The sequence below is a fragment of the Oncorhynchus kisutch genome, linkage group LG22, assembly GCF_002021735.2.
Source record: "Oncorhynchus kisutch isolate 150728-3 linkage group LG22, Okis_V2, whole genome shotgun sequence".
Classification (NCBI taxonomy): Eukaryota; Metazoa; Chordata; class Actinopteri; order Salmoniformes; family Salmonidae; genus Oncorhynchus; species Oncorhynchus kisutch.
The window spans coordinates 47,334,258-47,351,743 of record NC_034195.2 but is presented as its reverse complement, the minus strand read 5'-3'; the positions used below and the strand labels follow the sequence as shown (position 1 = coordinate 47,351,743).

General features: G+C 41.9%; 1 protein-coding gene across 1 annotated transcript in view; it reads right to left on the bottom strand.

Moving 5' to 3' along the window:
* The window catches only part of LOC109867036 (anoctamin-1-like), a 105,006-nt gene extending 88,170 nt beyond the window's left edge, over positions 1 to 16,836 (bottom strand). The window contains exons 1-2 of the mRNA XM_031801864.1: positions 16,676 to 16,836; positions 2,709 to 2,893 (exon numbers count right to left, since the gene is read on the bottom strand). Coding sequence (XP_031657724.1) covers positions 2,709 to 2,816 — 108 coding nt within the window. The 5' untranslated portion in view covers positions 2,817 to 2,893; positions 16,676 to 16,836. The remainder of the gene's footprint in view (positions 1 to 2,708; positions 2,894 to 16,675) is intronic.
* Between the last annotated feature and the right edge of the window lie 650 nt (positions 16,837 to 17,486).

The window sequence follows — 17,486 nt, the reverse complement described above, 5'->3', positions numbered from 1 at the left end:
CAAGAGTGTGGAAAGCTGTCATCAAGGCAAAGGTTGGCTACTTTAAAGAATATAAAATATTTTTAAAAATTAAATTTGTTTAACACTTTTAGGTTACAACATGATTCCATATATGTTATTACAGAGTTGTGATGTCTTCACTATTATTCTACAATGTATATAATAGTAAAAAGAAAGAAAAACCCTTGAATGAGTAGGTGTGTCCAAACTTTTGACTGGTACTGTATGTAGATCACGGGAACAGTTCTTTAGCTAAGACAGCTGAGACAGAATTTATTTCCTAGATCAGTACTCCTACTCTGACGCTTGATACATACGGCCCCAGAACAAAAGGAAACAAACAATGAGGTATCTCCACTGTGATGTAAACTTGTGATTGGGCACACTAATCAATTATAATATACAGTTGAAGTCGGAAGTTTACATACACTTAGGTCAGTCATTAAAACTTGTTTTTCAACCACTCCACAAATGTCTTGTTAACAAACTATAGTTTTGGCAAGTCGGTTAGGACATCTACTTCGTGCATGACACAAGTAATTTTTCCAACAATTGTTTAAAGACAGATTATTTCACTTATAATTCACTTCATCACAATTCCAGTGGGTCAGTAGTTTACATAAGTTGACTGTGCCTTTAAACAGCTTGGAGAATTACAGAAAATTATGTCATGGCTTTAGAAGGCTAATTAACATCATTTGAATCAATTGGAGGTGTACCTGCGGATGTATTTCAAGGCCTACCTTCAAACTCAGTGCCTCTTTGCTTGATATCATGGGAAAATCAAACAAAATCAGCCAAGACCTCAGAAAATAAATTGTAGACCTCAACAAGTCTTGTTCATCCTTGGGAGCAATTTCCCAAATGCCTGAAGGTACCACGTTCATCTATACAAGCAATAGTACGCATGTATATACACCATGGGACCACGCAGCCGTCATATCACTCAGGAAGGAGACATGTTCTGTCTCCTAGAGATGAACGTACTTTGGTGCGAAAAGTGCAAATCAATCCCAGAACAACAGCAAAGGACCTTGTGAAGATGCTGGAGGAAACAGGTACAAAAGTATCTATATCCACAGTAAAACAGGTCCTATATGGACATAACCTGAAAGGCCGCTCAGCAAGGAAGAAGCCACTGCTCCAAACCCGCCATAAAAAAGCCAGAATACGGTTTGCAACTGGACATGGGGACAAAGATCGTACTTTTTGGAGAAATGTTCTCTGGTCTGATGAAACAAAAATAAAACTGTTTGGCCATAATGACCATCGTTATGTTTGGAGGAAAAAAAGGGGAGGCTTGCAAGCCGAAGAACACCATCCCAATCGTGAAGCACGGGGGTGGCAGCATCATGTTGTGGGGGTGCTTTGCTGCAGGATGGACTGGTGCACTTCACAAAATAGATGGCATCATGAGGAAAGGAAAATTATGTGGATATATAAGCAACATCTCAAGACAAAATATAAAAAAAATCTGTCAGAAAGTTAAATATTGGACAGAAATGGGTCTTCCAAATGGACAATGACCCCAAGCATACTTCCAAAGTTGTGGCAAAATGGTTTAAGGACAGCAAAGTCAAGGTGTTGGAGTGGCCATCACAAAGCCCTGACCTCAATCCTATAGAAAATGTGTGGGTAGAACTGAAAAAGTGTGTGCAAGCAAGGAAGCCTACAAACCTGACTCAGTTACACCAGCTCTGTCAGGAGGAATTGGCCAAAATTCACCCAACTTATTGTGGAAGCTTGTGGAAGGCTACCCGAAACGTTTGACCCAGGTTAAACAATTTAAAGGCAATGCTACCAAATACTAATTGAGTGTATGTAAACTTCTGACCCACTGGGAATGTGATGAAATAAATAAAAGCTGAAATGAATCATTATTTCTACTATTATTCTGACATTTCACATTCTTAAAATAAAGTGGTGATCCTAACTGTCAGGGAATTTCTACTAGGATTAAATGTCAGGAATTGTGAAAAACTGAGTTTAAATGTATTTGGCTAAGGTAAACTTCCAACTTCAACTGTATACCATTTAGCAGATGCTTTTATCCAAAACAACTTACAGTTGTCAGTTGCGTGCAATTTTTACCCCCTTTTTCTCCCCCAATTTCATGATTATGATCTTGTCTCATCGCTGCAACTGCAAAGTTTGAGTCATTCATCCTCCGAAACATGACCCGCCAAATCGCTCGTCTTAACACTCACTGGCTTAACACGGAAGCCAGCTCCACCAATGTGTCGGAGGAAACACCGTTCAACTGACGACTCAAGTCAGCCTGCAGGTACCCAGGCCGCCACAAGGAGACGCTAGAGCACGATGAGCCAAGTACAACCCCACTGGCGAAACCCTTCCCTAACCCAGACGAAGCTGGGCCAATTGTGCACCGCCCTATGGTACTCCCAGTCCCAGCAGGTAATGACACAGCCTGGGATCGAACCCCAGGCTATAGTGACACCGCAAGACTGCAATGCGCCACTCAGAAGTCCAACCATGCATACATTTTTTACTATGCTGACGTTGTCACTGCCAGCACCATGCTCTACCAACTACAGAGGACCACCGAGGGTATTTACCACTGTCAACACTGGTTTAACTGTGCTGCTACGTTCATTCCAAAAATCACATGCTTTGCATGTTGCTACAGTTTGATATGTGCTATGGACTATGAATTGTCAGTTGCTGAAAACTAAAGGTGACCGACTTACTATGGAATCCGGCTGAACATAGCCTATATCCTCGATGCCCTTGATATTGATGATATCCACCTCTTTCTCTTTGCCAGGGACGGGGGTGGACCTCTCATTCCTCTCCATGGCTTCTCCAGACTGCTGACCAGGCTCTTTGAGAGGGTCTTCTGATGGATCTGAGTCGTGGGTCAGGTGGGCTCTACCTGGGGAGACAAACAGTAAGGTACACCTCTCAAGTCTCAACACATCCATTCTGGGTTGGTTAAAAAGTACCGTAGATGATGAAAAAGCTATTCCGTAGGCTATGAAATAGGCCTATATGAGTTCAAATATATAGGCACATATAATATAGAGTATGTGTCCATTAAATGTTTCCGGTGCATATCTTTTATATATTGTATATCTTAAACTTGCCTTGACTGTGGTAAACCAATGGTATTCAAACTATTTCAGCGGGGACCCCGTTTATTTCACCAGAACATCTGGGGACCTAATTGTATTCTCCAGATATTTTGGTACGAAGCCCCTAAATAAGATCTGGTGCAACCAATTACCTTCAGAAGTCACATCATGAGTTAAATAAAGTCCACTTGTGTGCAATCTAAGTGTCACATGATCTGTCACATGGTCTCAGTATATATACACCTGTTCTGATAGGCCCCAGAGTCTGCAACAACAAAAAGAAACAGGCACCACCAAGCAAGGGACAACCATGAAGACCAAGGAACTCTACAAACAGGTCAGGGACAAAAATGTGGAGAAGTATAGATCAGGTTTGGGTTATAAAAAAATATCAGAAACTTTGTACGTCCCACAGAGCATCATTAAATCCATTATTAAATAAATGGAAAGAATATGGTACAACAATAAACCTGCCAAGAGAGGGCCGCCCACCAAAACTCACAGACCAGGCAAGGAGGGCATTAATCAGAGAGGCAACAAAGAGACAAAAGATAACCCTGAAGTAGCTGCAAAGCTCCACAGCGGAGATTGGAGTATCTGTCCATAGGACCACTTTAATCCGTACACTACACAGAGCTGGGCTTTACGGAAGAGTGGACAGAAAAAAGCCATTGCTTAAAGGCATGTGGGGGACGCCCCAAATACATGGAAGAAGGTACTCTGGTCAGCTTTTTGGCCATCAAGGATAATGCTATGTCTGGTGCAAACCCAACAACTCTCATCACCCTGAGAACACAGTGAAGCAGTGTTTTTCATCTGCAGGGACTTTGAAACTGTTCAGAATTGAAGGAATGATGGATGGTGCTAAATACAGGGAATTTCTTGAGGGAAACCTGTTTCAGTCTTCCAGAGATTTGAGACTGGGACGGAGGTTCACCTTCCAGCAGGACAATGACACTAAGCATACTGCTAAAGAAACACTTGAGTGGTTTAAGGGGAAACATTTCAATGTCTTGGAGTGGCCTAGTCAAAGCCCAGACCACAATCCAATTGAGAATCTGTGGTATGACTTAATGATTGCTGTATACCAGCGGAACACATCCAACTTCAAGGAGTTGTTTCAGTTGCCTAGATGTGCCAAACTTATAGAGACATACCCCAAGAGACTTGCAGCTGTAATTGCTGCAAAAGGTGGCTCTACAAAGTATCGACTTTGGTGGGGGTGAAAAGTTATGCACGCTCAAGTTCTGTTTTTTGTCTGATTTCTTGTTTGTTTCACAATAAAACATATTTTGCATCTTCAAAGTGGTAGGCATGTTGTGTTAATCAACCTATACAATCCCTCTAAATGATCTATTTTAATTCCAGCTTGTAAGGCTACAAAATATGAAAAATGCCACAGGGGTTAATACTTCGCAAACCACTGTATATGACAATATTAAATAATTAATATTTACAATTTACAATCACAGAAATTTACATCTTGATGATTTTATTAAGGGTCACCTAATTTATTACTGTGTGAGGGAGTCAGAGAATACCTTTATTCAACATATCACATAAATAATTTTGTAAATTAATGTGCATGAATATCAAATAATGATATACTGGCAAAGTAATATAAATGAACACATTTTGGAAAACCATCTTCATCTTCAAGAAAGGTCTTTGATCCCCCTTTACACTTGTGTAATCCACATCTAATAACAGAATGTTTAAAAGTGTTGCTTTTGTTTTCCATGGCCATCCAACTAAAGCTTCTAAAAGCAATATTTATATCTGTGAAATCATCACTCTTAATCTTCCTGTTAGCTGCCCAGGCATGCCTGGGTCTGAGGGAGATGACATCTGAGAGTTTGCAACTGAGCGCTGTTTATTTTTTAGACATACTGCATGTGAATTGCTCCTTGGACTCTGTTGAACCTAACCCGGATGGTGCTTGTCCTCCACTCAAAGGAAAAATGTGCGTGCATCTTCACTAACATAAGCTACTGTCCAGCTGGTCTCCATCTAGTCCCTGACTATCTCTGACTCTGGGCTCACTTCTGTGCAACTTGAATTCCCTGTTAGCTTTAAAACATCGGGCGTCCATCCAGTTGTGTGTTTGTCAGTTTAAATAAGCAGACCCAAGTATTAGGAGTCTCCGTGGGAATCATTGGTAAAAAAAAAGAAGATAAGTGAAGTGGAGAAGAAAAAAGAAAAAAATGGACTTCCTCTTGTTCTAATATTAGAATGGTGTCTGTGGAATTTGGACACAATTTGGACACACTACACTTCAATTAATATCAAGTTGCCCGTCAATATATCTACACAGGATACTACAAAACTGTCTATAGGTCAATATATCAATATAAACTAAAATGGCGCTGGAGAAGAAGGAAGACATTTTACCTGACCCCAACCGATTGTGCTTTTTTGCTCATTTATTTTCATTGTTTGTAACTTAGTTTTTACTTATTTTGTACATAATGTTGCAGCTACTGTTTCTTATGACTGAAAATAACTTCTGGACTTAAGGACTGCGATTACTCACCACAGACTGGCAGAATCCTTTTTTTCATCTAACGAGTCTGACAAGCCCGATGCTTTCTCGGGAGCAGGCCCAGATCTACATGATTTGCGTGAAGATGAGGCGGAGAAAAAGGGGGCCTCCTTCTGAGAATTTGTAGGCAATCGAATAACCCCCCACTTCCTTACATTCTGCAAGAAAATGTGCAATCTTTGGACAATAAAATAGATGACCTATGCGGAAGATTAAACTACCAACGGGATATTCAAAACTGTAATATCTTATGCTTCACGGAGTCGTGGCTGAACTACGACACTATCAACAGACAGCTGGCTGGTTATACGCTGCATCGGCAGGATAGAACAGCGGCGTCTTGGAAGACAAAGGGCGGCAGACTATGTATTTTTGTAAATAACAGCTGGTGCACGATATCTACGGAAGTCTTGAGCTATTGCTTGCCTGAGGTAGAGTATCTCATGATAAGCTGTAGACCACACTATCTACCTAGAGAGTTTTCATCTGTATTTTTCGTAGCTGTTTACGTACCACCACAGTAAAAGGCTGGCACTAAGACAGCATTGAATGAGCTGTATTTCACCATAAGCAAACAAGAAAACACTCAACCAGAGGCGGCGCTCCTAGTAGCCGGAGACTAATGCAGGGAAACTATAAATCCGCTAAACCAAATTTCTATAAGCATGTTAAATGTGCAACCAGAGGAAACAAACTCTGGACCACCTTTACTCCACACACAGAGAAGTATACAAAGCTCTCCCTCATCCTCCATTTGGCAAGTCTGACCATAATTCTATCCTCCTGATTCCTGCTTACAAGCAAAAATTAAAGCAGGAAGCACCAGTGACGAGATCAATAAAAAGTGGTCAGATGAAGCAGATGCTAAGCTACAGGACTGTTTTGCTTGCACAGACTGAATATGTTCCGGGATTCCTCAGATGGCATTGGAGTACACCACATCGGTCATTGGCTTCATCAATAAGTGCATCGATGACGTCGTCCCCACAGTGACCGTACATACTGTATATATATTGACCTATAGACAGTTTTGTAGTATCCTGTGTTGATATACTGACCTATAGACAGTTTAGTGGTACCTGTGTATATGTTGACCTATAGACAGTTTTGTAGTATCCTCTGTAGATATATCAAATCTAATTGTATTAGTCACATGCGCCGAATACAACAGGTGTAGACCTTACAGTGAAAGGTTTACTTACGAGCCCCTAACCAACAATGCAGTTAAAAAAAATACAAGTTATTAAAATAACAATAAAGAGACTATATACATGGGGGTACCGGTACAGAGTCAATGGCAGGAGCACCAGTTAGATGAGCTAAAATGTACATGAAGGTGGTGGGGGGGGGGGCAATACAAATAAGTCTGGGTAGCCATTTGATTAGGTGTTCAGGAGATTAGGTGTTCAGGAGTCTTAAGGCTTGGGGGTAGAAGCTGTCTCTTGGACCTAGACTTGGCGCTCCGGTACCGCTTACCATGCGAGAGCAGAGAGAACAGTCTATGACTAGGGTGGCAATATTTAGGGCCTTTGACAATATTTAGGGCCTTCCTCTGACACCGCCTGGTATAGAGGTCCTGGATGGCAAGAAGCTTGGCCCCTGTGATGTACTGGGCCGTTCGCACTATCCTCTGTGCCTTGGAGTCGGAGGCCAAGCAGTTGACATACCAGGCAGTGATGCAACCAGTCAGGATTCTCTCGATATCAGGAATCAAGGTAAGACTCAAATGCAGACTGTCGAAGTAACAGTGTTTATTGTAGCACAGGGGCAGGCAAAGACAGGTCAGGGCAGGCAGGGGTCGAAAATCCAGGGTAGGCAAAGGTACAGGACGGCAGGCGGACTCTGGGTCAGGGACAGGCAGGGGGTCAATAATCCAGGGTAAGGCAAAGGTACAGGACGGCAGGCGGACTCTGGGTCAGGGACAGGCAGAGTTCAGTAATCCAGAGGTGGAGCAAAGGTACAGGACGGCAGGCGGACTCTGGGTCAGGGACAGGCAGGGTTCAGTAATCCAGAGGTGGAGCAAAGGTACAGGACGGCAGGCAGGCTCAGGGTCAGGCAGAGAGATCCGGCGGGTACAGGATCAGGACAGGCAAAGGTTGAAAACCAGGAGGACAAGGAAAGAGAGGCTGGGAAACGATAGGAGCTGACAGGAAAAATGCTGGCTAGCTTGAACGAACAAGATGAACTGGCAGCAAACAGACAGAGAACACAGGTATAAATACACGGGATGATAGGGAAGATGGGTGACACCTGTAGGGGGTGGAGACAAGCACAAGGACAGGTGAAACAGATCAGGGCGTGACACTCGATGATGCAGCTGTAGAACCTTTTCAGGATCTGAGGACCCATGCCAAATCTTTTCAGTCCCCTGAGGGTGGAATGGTTTTTTTTTCGTGCGTGCTCGGTCCTCCTTTTCCTGTAGTCATCTCCTTTGTCTTGATCCCGTTGAGGGAGAGCTTGTTGTCCTGGCACCACACGGCCAGGTCTCTGACCTCCTCCATATAGGCTGTCTCATCGTTGTCGGTGATCAGGCCTACCATTGTTGTGTCATCGGCAAACTTAATGATGGTGTTGGAGTTGTGCCTGGCCGTGCAGTCCTGAGTGAACAGGGAGTACAGGAGCTGACTGAGCACTCACCCCTGAGGGGCCCCTGTGTTAAGGATCAGCTTGGCAGATGTGCTGTTACCTACCCTTACCACTTGGGGGTGGCCCGTCAGGAAGTCTGGGATCCAGTTGCAGAGGGAGGTGTTTAGTCCCAGGGTCCTTATCATATTGATGAGCTTTGAGGGCAATATGGTGTTGAACGCTGTGCTGTAGTCAATTAATTGCATTCTCACATAGGTGTTCATTTTTACCAGGTGGGAAAGGGCAGTGTGGAGTGTAATAGAGATTGCATCATCTGTGGATCTGTTGGAGCGGTCGGCAAATTGGAGTGGGTCCAGGGTTTCTGGGATAATGGTGTTGATGTGAGCCATGACCAGCCTTTCAAAGCACTTCATGGCTACGGACGTGAGTGCTTACGGGTCGGTAGTAATTTAGGCAGGTTACCTTAGTGTTCTTGGGCACAGACACTATTGTGGTCTGCTTGAACCATGTTAGTATTACAGACGCGGACAGGCAGAGGTTGAAATTGTCAGTAAAGACACTTGCCAGTTGGTCAGCGCAAGCTCGCAGTACACGTCCTGGTAATCCGTCTGACCCTGTGGCCTTGTGAATGTTGACCTGTTTAAAGGTCTTACTCACATCGGCTGTGGAGAGCGTGTTCACACAGTCTTCCGGAACAGCTGATGCTCTCATGCATGTTTCAGTGTTATTTGCCTCGAAGCGAGCATGGAAGTAGTTTAGCTCGTCTGGTAGGCTCGTGTCACTGGGCAGCTCTCGGCTTTGCTTCCCTTTGTAGTCTGTAATGGTTTAGAAACTCTGCCACATCCGACGAACATCAGAGATGGTGTAGTACGATTCAATCTTAGTCGATCTTAGATCTTAGTCCTGTAAGCTTTGCCTGTTTGATGGTTCATCGGAGGGCATAGCAGGATTTTTTTACAAGCTTCTGGGTTAGAGTTCCGCTCCTTGAAAGCGGCAGCTCTAGCCTTTAGCTCAGTGCAGACGTTGCCTGTAATCCATGGCTTCTGGTTGGGGTATGTACTGTATACAGGACACCACTAAACTGTTGCATATAAGAGAAACCAAAGTAGCGTAAATTTACGATAAATGTTCAATCACCTAATGAAAATAAAATACATGTAATATTGAATTTATAAATCAGTATAAAGGAGAAAAAAATGATAAATATAATGGGTCCACAAAAATACACACATACACACACACACATGCCTAAATATAGTCCATTTTGGTGTTGTTTTGACAATGTAATTATGTTATAGGTTATCTATAAAATATTAAATATGATTTTACATAGACAATAGACTACATTGACAAATATTTTTAGTATTAAAATTAGTAAATTCATTGTCATCATTAATTCTTACTATTTCTTTTGTTGTTGTGCCTGGTCTCATTCTCATCCATTCTGTGCTTCCTGAACTCTGAATCTACTCAACTCTAAAGTAAAGTTCTAAAACTCACACAGTCCTAAAACCACACCAGTTTTCTTGTTTTACCTGTTTTGAAAAAGTTGGACACTAACTTAGTCAGAGGGAGAGAAAAAAGGATGGAAATAAATAAAATAAGGTTAAAAAAACGATTTCAACCCAAAACATGCTTATTCAGCAGAAATCAGTATTACACTCAAAAGAGGTGCACTGTTAGATCTTCCAGACCAGACCCGATGGGACTCCAATTAGAACTACCTTGCAAAGTCAACAGACCACAACACTCTTTGTGGACGGAGTCAGGTCTTTCCTCCCACAACCCAAATTGTAATCCCACAACAAACTCAGTCCTACTCATAGTGATTGACTAGCTACTGGATACATAAGTCTCTATAAGACAAGGGGAGGCGATATAGGAACAGTTACATCGGACTAGAGATGATGTTTCAGTGGCCCTTAGGGTCATCAAATATGTGTGATGGTCAGATATAGTGTACTGTTAACCTCTATCCAGTACAGTCAGAATCTGATAGAGCACCACACAACACCTTGTCATATCACTGCTCCTTGTCCTATCACTGCACATTGTCCTATCACTGCACCTTGTCCTATCACTGCACCTTGTCCTGTCTCTGCACCGTGTCCTATCTCTGCACCTTGTCTGATCTCTGCACCTTGTCCGATCACTGCACCTTGTCCTATCTCTGCACCTTGTCTGATCTCTGCACCTTGTCCGATCACTGCACCTTGTCTGATCACTGCACCTTGTCTGATCACTGCACCTTGTCCTATCACTACACCTTGTCCGATCACTGCACCTTGTCCTATCTCTACACTGTCCTATCACTGCACCTTGTCCTGTCACTGCACCTTGTCCTATCTCTACACTGTCCTATCACTGCACCTTGTCCTGTCACTGCACCTTGTCCTATCTCTAGACCTTGCCCTGTCACTTGTCTTATCACTGCACCTTGTCCTATCACTACACCTGTGTCTTTATTCTGTCTGTACCTTGTCCTATCTCCACACCTTGTTCTATCTCTGCACCTTGTCCTATCACTGAACATTGTCCTATCACTGCACCTTGTCCTATCTCTGCACCGTGTCCTATCACTGCACATTGTCCTATCACTGAACCTTGTCCTATCTTTGCAACGTGTCCTGTCACTGAACCTTGTCCTATCACTGAACCTTGTCCTATCTCTGCAACTTGTCCTGACACTGAACCTTGTCCTATCACTGAACCATGTCCTATCTCTGCACCTTGTCCTATCACTGAACCTTGTCCTATCACTGCACCTTGTCCTATCTCTGCACCGTGTTCTATCACTGCACATTGTCCTATCACTGAACCTTGTCCTATCTTTGCAACTTGTCCTGTCACTGAACCTTGTCCTATCTTTGCAACTTGTCCTGTCACTGAACCTTGTCCTATCACTGAACCTTGTCCTATCTCTGCAACTTGTCCTGACACGGAACCTCGTCCTATCACTGAACCATGTCCTATCTCTGCACCTTGTCCTATCACTGAACATTGTCCTATCTCTGCAACTTGTCCTATCTCTGCAACTTGTCCTATCACTGAACATTGTCCTATCTTTGCAACTTGTCCTATCACTGAACCTGGTCCTATCACTGCACCTTGTCCTAGCACTGCACCTTGTCCTATCACTGAACTTTGTCCTATCACTGCACCTTGTCCTATCACTGCACCTTGTCCTATCACTGCACCTTGTCCTGTCACTGAACCTTGTCCTATCTCTACAACATGTCCTGTCACTGAACCTTGTCCTATCTCTGCAACATGTCCTATCACTGAACCTGGTCCTATCTCTGCACCTTGTCCTATCACATAACCTTGTCCTATCTCTGCAACTTGTCCTATCACTGAACCTTGTCCTATCACTGAACCTTGTCCTATCACTGTACCTTGTCCTATCACTGAACCTTGTCCTATAACTGAACCTTGTCCTATCACTGAACCTTGTCCTATAACTGAACCTTGTCCTATCACTGAACCTTGTCCTATCACTGTACCTTGTCCTATCACTGAACCTTGTCCTATCACTGAACCTTGTCCTATCACTGAACCTTGTCCTATCACTGAACCTTGTCCTATCACTGAACCTTGTCCTATCACTGTACCTTGTCCTATCACTGAACCTTGTCCTATCACTGAACCTTGTCCTATCTCTGCACTTTGCCATCAACTCTCGTTTATTCTAATAACGGCACTATACTGCATTTACACTATGGACACCACTGTACCTGTATATGCTGTATTTGTCATGGCAGCATCCCTTCCTCTTCATGTATCAATATTTCCCCTCTGTAAATTGGACATCATCACTGTAAATCAGCTTTACTTCAGAGTTTTACGTTTTCTGTATTTATATAGTATATGCTGTATGTTGACCTTGTGTCTTTATTCTGTCTGTACATTGACTATTGCTGGCAGCACTTATTCACCAAGTATAATTCCAGGTATGTGAAAATGTACTTGGTGAATAAAGTGATTCTGAGCCTGGTTCCTCTCTAGGTTTCTTCCTTCTAGGAAGCACAATATTTGGGGTCTAGGTTACTTGTAAAAGCACTTTGTGACAACTGCTGATGGAAAAAGGGTATAATACATTTGATTAATTGACTCGATGGGACTGCATATAGGTCATAGGACAACCTTGCAAGTGAATGTGACCCCAATGTGTTGACACTGTGTTGACTTTATACATCCCAAAAAGCATCTACCACATGATGGCCCCCAGGGCTGAGATGGGAAGAGTGGTGTAGCAGTGAGTCCTTCTAGGAACCCAGAACAAATGACATTGCAGATTTCAGGGGCCCTACAGGTAAAGTAGTTTGTGATGTGCATAAACACCTAGTAATTCCATAGCAGATATTGACTTAAGGAATCTGACTGAATTTACACAGTGTAACCATATCAAATTGTTTCAAATGCACATTAACAGCACATGCATGTAGGATCCAGACCTAATGACTCTTCAGATTTCAGGGGGCCCTTGAGCTTTACAACATGTCTAATGTGTGAGCAAATACATTATTAGCCGAACTGCACAGTGATTATTAAAGTAACTGTCCAGTGTTTCAATATTTCTATGAAATATGACCTATAATTACTTACAATATGGGTGAAATAGTTTTCCTTTACACATTTTTTAATTAAGTTTTAAAAAGCAGTTTTTTTCTGTGTTGGAATGGTGTGGGCGTGCCCCAACAACATATTAATGTGAGTAAATTGATGATTTGCCAGCTCATCCTCTGCAGGAGTATGACATCATCGCCTATGAGGAAATAGCAAGAATTGTGGAAACTGTATGTTTAAGGTACAACTTTTTGGTGTTTTAAAATGTAGTTTTTTTTGCCAATTTATGCTTTATCCACAAATACGGGTATACAGTAGGATGAGTCAGCAACATTATTTAGGTATGAGTTAACAGAATATTAACTTTTAAAATTGAGCTTTTCTATGGACAGTTACATTAAGACAGCGTTCCCAAACCAAGGGTCACAACCCCATGTGGGGTCGTCTTATATGAAAATGGGGTTGTCGGATAATTACCAAAATCTGGAAGAAATATAAATATACATACAAAAATATATATATATATATTATAATATAGTCGTTGTATCAAAATCATTATAATATGGTTAACCTTAAAATTCTAAATTCAAATGATTTCAATCTAAAATATACAATTCAACCAGAGCCCCTTAGATCATGGAAAAAGTCTGCACTTGACCATTACACTTGAATCATCCCCACCGTGAATGGTTCGGTCCGCTACGCCTTGAAACCACACAGACTATTGCAGAGACTTTGATATTACCGGACGCAATTGATATGGTGAAAATAATGTGTGGGGAGGCAGAGGCACAGAAACACAGATCAATAGCTTTGTCAGATAACACTGTTAAACGAATCATTTATGCTATTGCTAGCAATCAAAACGAAACTCTTAACTGCTGAACGATTCAAAAACTCCCCAGTTTATGCTCTACAAATTGACATTAATGTGAGGACAGAGATGCCCATGCATTGAATTTTGTTCTCTATACATGTCGGGGGATGCAAATGTCCTCAAAAGAGCTGAACACAGAAGTCAGAGATATGCTGCAGCAGGTAACTTTGATTGTAAACTACATAAAACCACATCCACTGCGCGCCCGCCTGTTCGGGAAACTATGTGAAGACGGGATTAGAGCATGACAGTGTTCTATTTCACACGGAGGATTGGTGATTATCGAGGAGTGTTGGAAAGATGTTTCACATTGAGAGAGGAACTGCTGTCATTCACAATGGATGTAAAAATTAGACTTGGTTGACTTTCTGTGTGATGAAAAAATACATGTTTCTAACAGAAAACAGCATCTGTAAGTGTCCCATACGAGTGATGACTGATAACCTTCAAGACTTGGAAGAGCACATTGGGAACGACTTCCCAATCCGTTTGACTGTGCCCCTGGTTCAATCGACATGCCTGTAAGTGAAATCGAACAGCTGAGCGAGCCGTCATGTGACAGAATGCATTCACTGGTCACTACGAGGGGCTTTGGTTCCTGACTCAACTGGAATAATAAAACGTCACCCTCTGAGCATTAATTGCCGCGTTCAAAACAACTGGGAACTCGGAAATCTCCGACTTCAGTGCGTTCAAGACCACTGGGAACTCTTTTTTTAATATATATTTTTTACGGTCAACCAACTCGGAATTCCAAACTCAGGAAATTGGGCCTCTTTCTAGAGCTTCCGACTTTCCGAACTGAACATCACGGACGTCATGATTTTTCCGAGTTCCCAGTTGTCTTTAAAGAACCATCAGTGCTCTCTTCTGTATTAAAACCAAATATCGATACAGGTTGGATGAGACAGCAGAGATAAAGTGCGCACTGTCGACCACGTTAGAGAACCTCAGACTCTCGACATGCATCAAGCACACCCATCTCATTAGTGGTGGTGAGATAAGACACATTATGTCAAACTAATTAGCAATTGACGTTCATAACCCCACATTAAAAGTATGTGGTGGGGAGTTGAGAAGACAATCATAAATACTGTTAGAATATTTTTCAATTGACTGCCATAGCCCCAAATAAAAAAGTTAATTACATCATTATTTTCACATGGTGGGCATCGCAAGAATTTTCAGATATCAAAATGGGGTCGTGGGCCAAACATGTTTGGAAACGCATGCATTAACAATAATAATTAGTGCAAACCAAACCAAATTGCAAACCAAAATGCTATCAAACAACAGTTCACAATGTCATGAGATAAACCCAATACATTTATCAATTACAAGTTACACAAGTCTCACACTTACATGGTGGATAGCCTCGGCCTACAATAACAACTCGATAGACCGAACACACAACGCATGCAGCATTGACAAAATTACCTTCTGACAGCCTTGCAAAGTGCACACAGACCTGACTGACAAAGACAGGCGAGGGTTCCACCACAGGGAAAACTCTTCACTCGGTCCTGGATTAGTATACATGACACCCTAGAATCAGAATGGGTTCCCCTCCTCAAGCTCGGCTATCATCACAAAATCATATCCGACAATAGGAAAGGTAAACTGGACGTTGTGGTCACTCTGCTATCAGGCATAGCTTCGGACAGAAACAATGCGCTCGGAGTCAGTCAGTATAATTTAGGACTGACCTTTGTAGCTCCCTATTTTAAACTGTCAACGGATAGCTTAATGTTTGTCTATCAAATAATATACTCACATTTTGTACAGTTGCACTGTAACGGAAAACTGTATATTATACGGTAATTTGGGAGTATTAATAACAGTAAAATACTCTGAAACGTTTTACTGCAGAATACTGTCATTTATGGTGCATTGTGGGGAAATGGTGAGGCCAGGGAAAGAATCCTGTCTCTCAAATGGGACTGTAATTCCATCCCATAGAATACAGTACCTATCTTTGGAACACCAAAAACCTTTTGACCCCTAATGTGTGCATGTTATTGTTGTTTCTGGCTTATTACCATTTTTTTTAGGTGTGCCTCGTAAGATGCTTTATTTGTTACACCTGTGAGTGAGAAGGCTGTACCAATTATTTTCCTATGTCCCCGTCAATGTAAAGTGTATAGGGACAAGGCTACAAGTCTTAAACCTTAATTGGTTGAGCATCTTGCCATGTCCTTTTTGTCTGCATTTCCCTGTAATCGCTGCCAGTTTGGAAGCCTTTCTTATGGCCTCTAGACGTGCAAGTGATATAAAACACCAACTATTCATTAATATGCTGTAATGAGTAAACACTTTACCTAGCAGCCAACCTGCTTGCACCAATACCTTGTAATTACAGTATAATAGTCAATTTAACGGTATTGTACTGTGTGTCATTACATAAGTACTTGCTTCGATATCGTATTTATATTACAGTAGGTGTACTGTAATATGAAATACAGAATTATAATTGCCACCGAGCTGCCTGCAAACTTAAATTCACTTTAACAATTTGTCTAGCCTAGTTTCATGTCTGTACAGTACAACAAAACTTGCTCGCTCAGACTCAAAACTATAACCTTATCAGCAGCTCTCTCTGTTTGAATTGCCTCTCACCTTGCCGAGTCCAACCAGTCTACATCACTGCAGCATGTAAACATGCTCTCTTTACAGTTTCAGTTAAAGAAGCAAGAAACAACGTGAAGAACTAGTTCACAGCATTTTATATCAGAATACTAATTTAAAACGTATATTTATTCACAAAACCTTCGAGAAAGAGATACACATCTCGTGTAATGTTTTACATCGTTATTAAGCATGCATATTAAAGGGTGTTATTGTCCTGCGAGAGGAATTGAGATGGCATGTATCATTTTGAAATATTCATTTAAACATACAAAATAATAGTTTACTGTGAAAAGGCTAGTCATTGTTTCAACATCCCCACCGAACCACAGACACGTCCACTGAACAACATAATAGAGATATGTATCAGCCACTTTATTTTTTTACCTGCAATTGATGAAATAGTGTAAGGATGTCCTGTCAAACCTGCTGATACTGTTTACAGGTAATTTAAATCCATAACGACTAAGCAGTCAGCCTCTCGTTGTTCGGAGGACAGTCAGCGCACTGCGCTCTTGTCAACCAATTGCACAAGCGCACGAGCCCTCCTTCCTCGAGTCGCGCAGAAAGTTTTCAGGCAGAGGTATGCATGAACATCTATGTCTGAGGCAGTCCATGCGCGGTTGACGTCTCAGTCCTATTTCTAATGGTGTAGAACAAATTTAATTAAGGTACCAAACAAGCCCAACTCAATAATTACATTTTGCCAATATATTTACGCAGGCCATCTGGGTTTTAATCCATATGCAAGAGACATCCTACTTCACTTTGATTGTGTAGGCGGGAATTATTCTCTGTTCTACAAATAACGCAACTAACAATGATAGCCTAACCAATCCACTTAATAGCTAGGTACTCCACTCCAGGTAAAATGTAAAAAGGTGCACTGCAAGCAAATATGAGCAGTGCCTGTGGTTTTTAGATGTAAACATATATCTTAATCTGTAGTAGACATGGTGCAACCTACAAGACATACTACAACCCTCACATTTGGCTTTGATACCTCAACTGTTGTTGTGATAGGATCAACTACTTGCAATAACACTTTTAGTTATGCATAATGATAACAATCAGATGGTAGCCTAATCATCATATGCTATGACTTTAAGGTTGTCCTGTTTGGAGAGAATCTCGCTTGTTTACAGCTTGACACTAGTTACTATGTGAGATCACATCAAATGCTAAGCCAGAGCTTTTC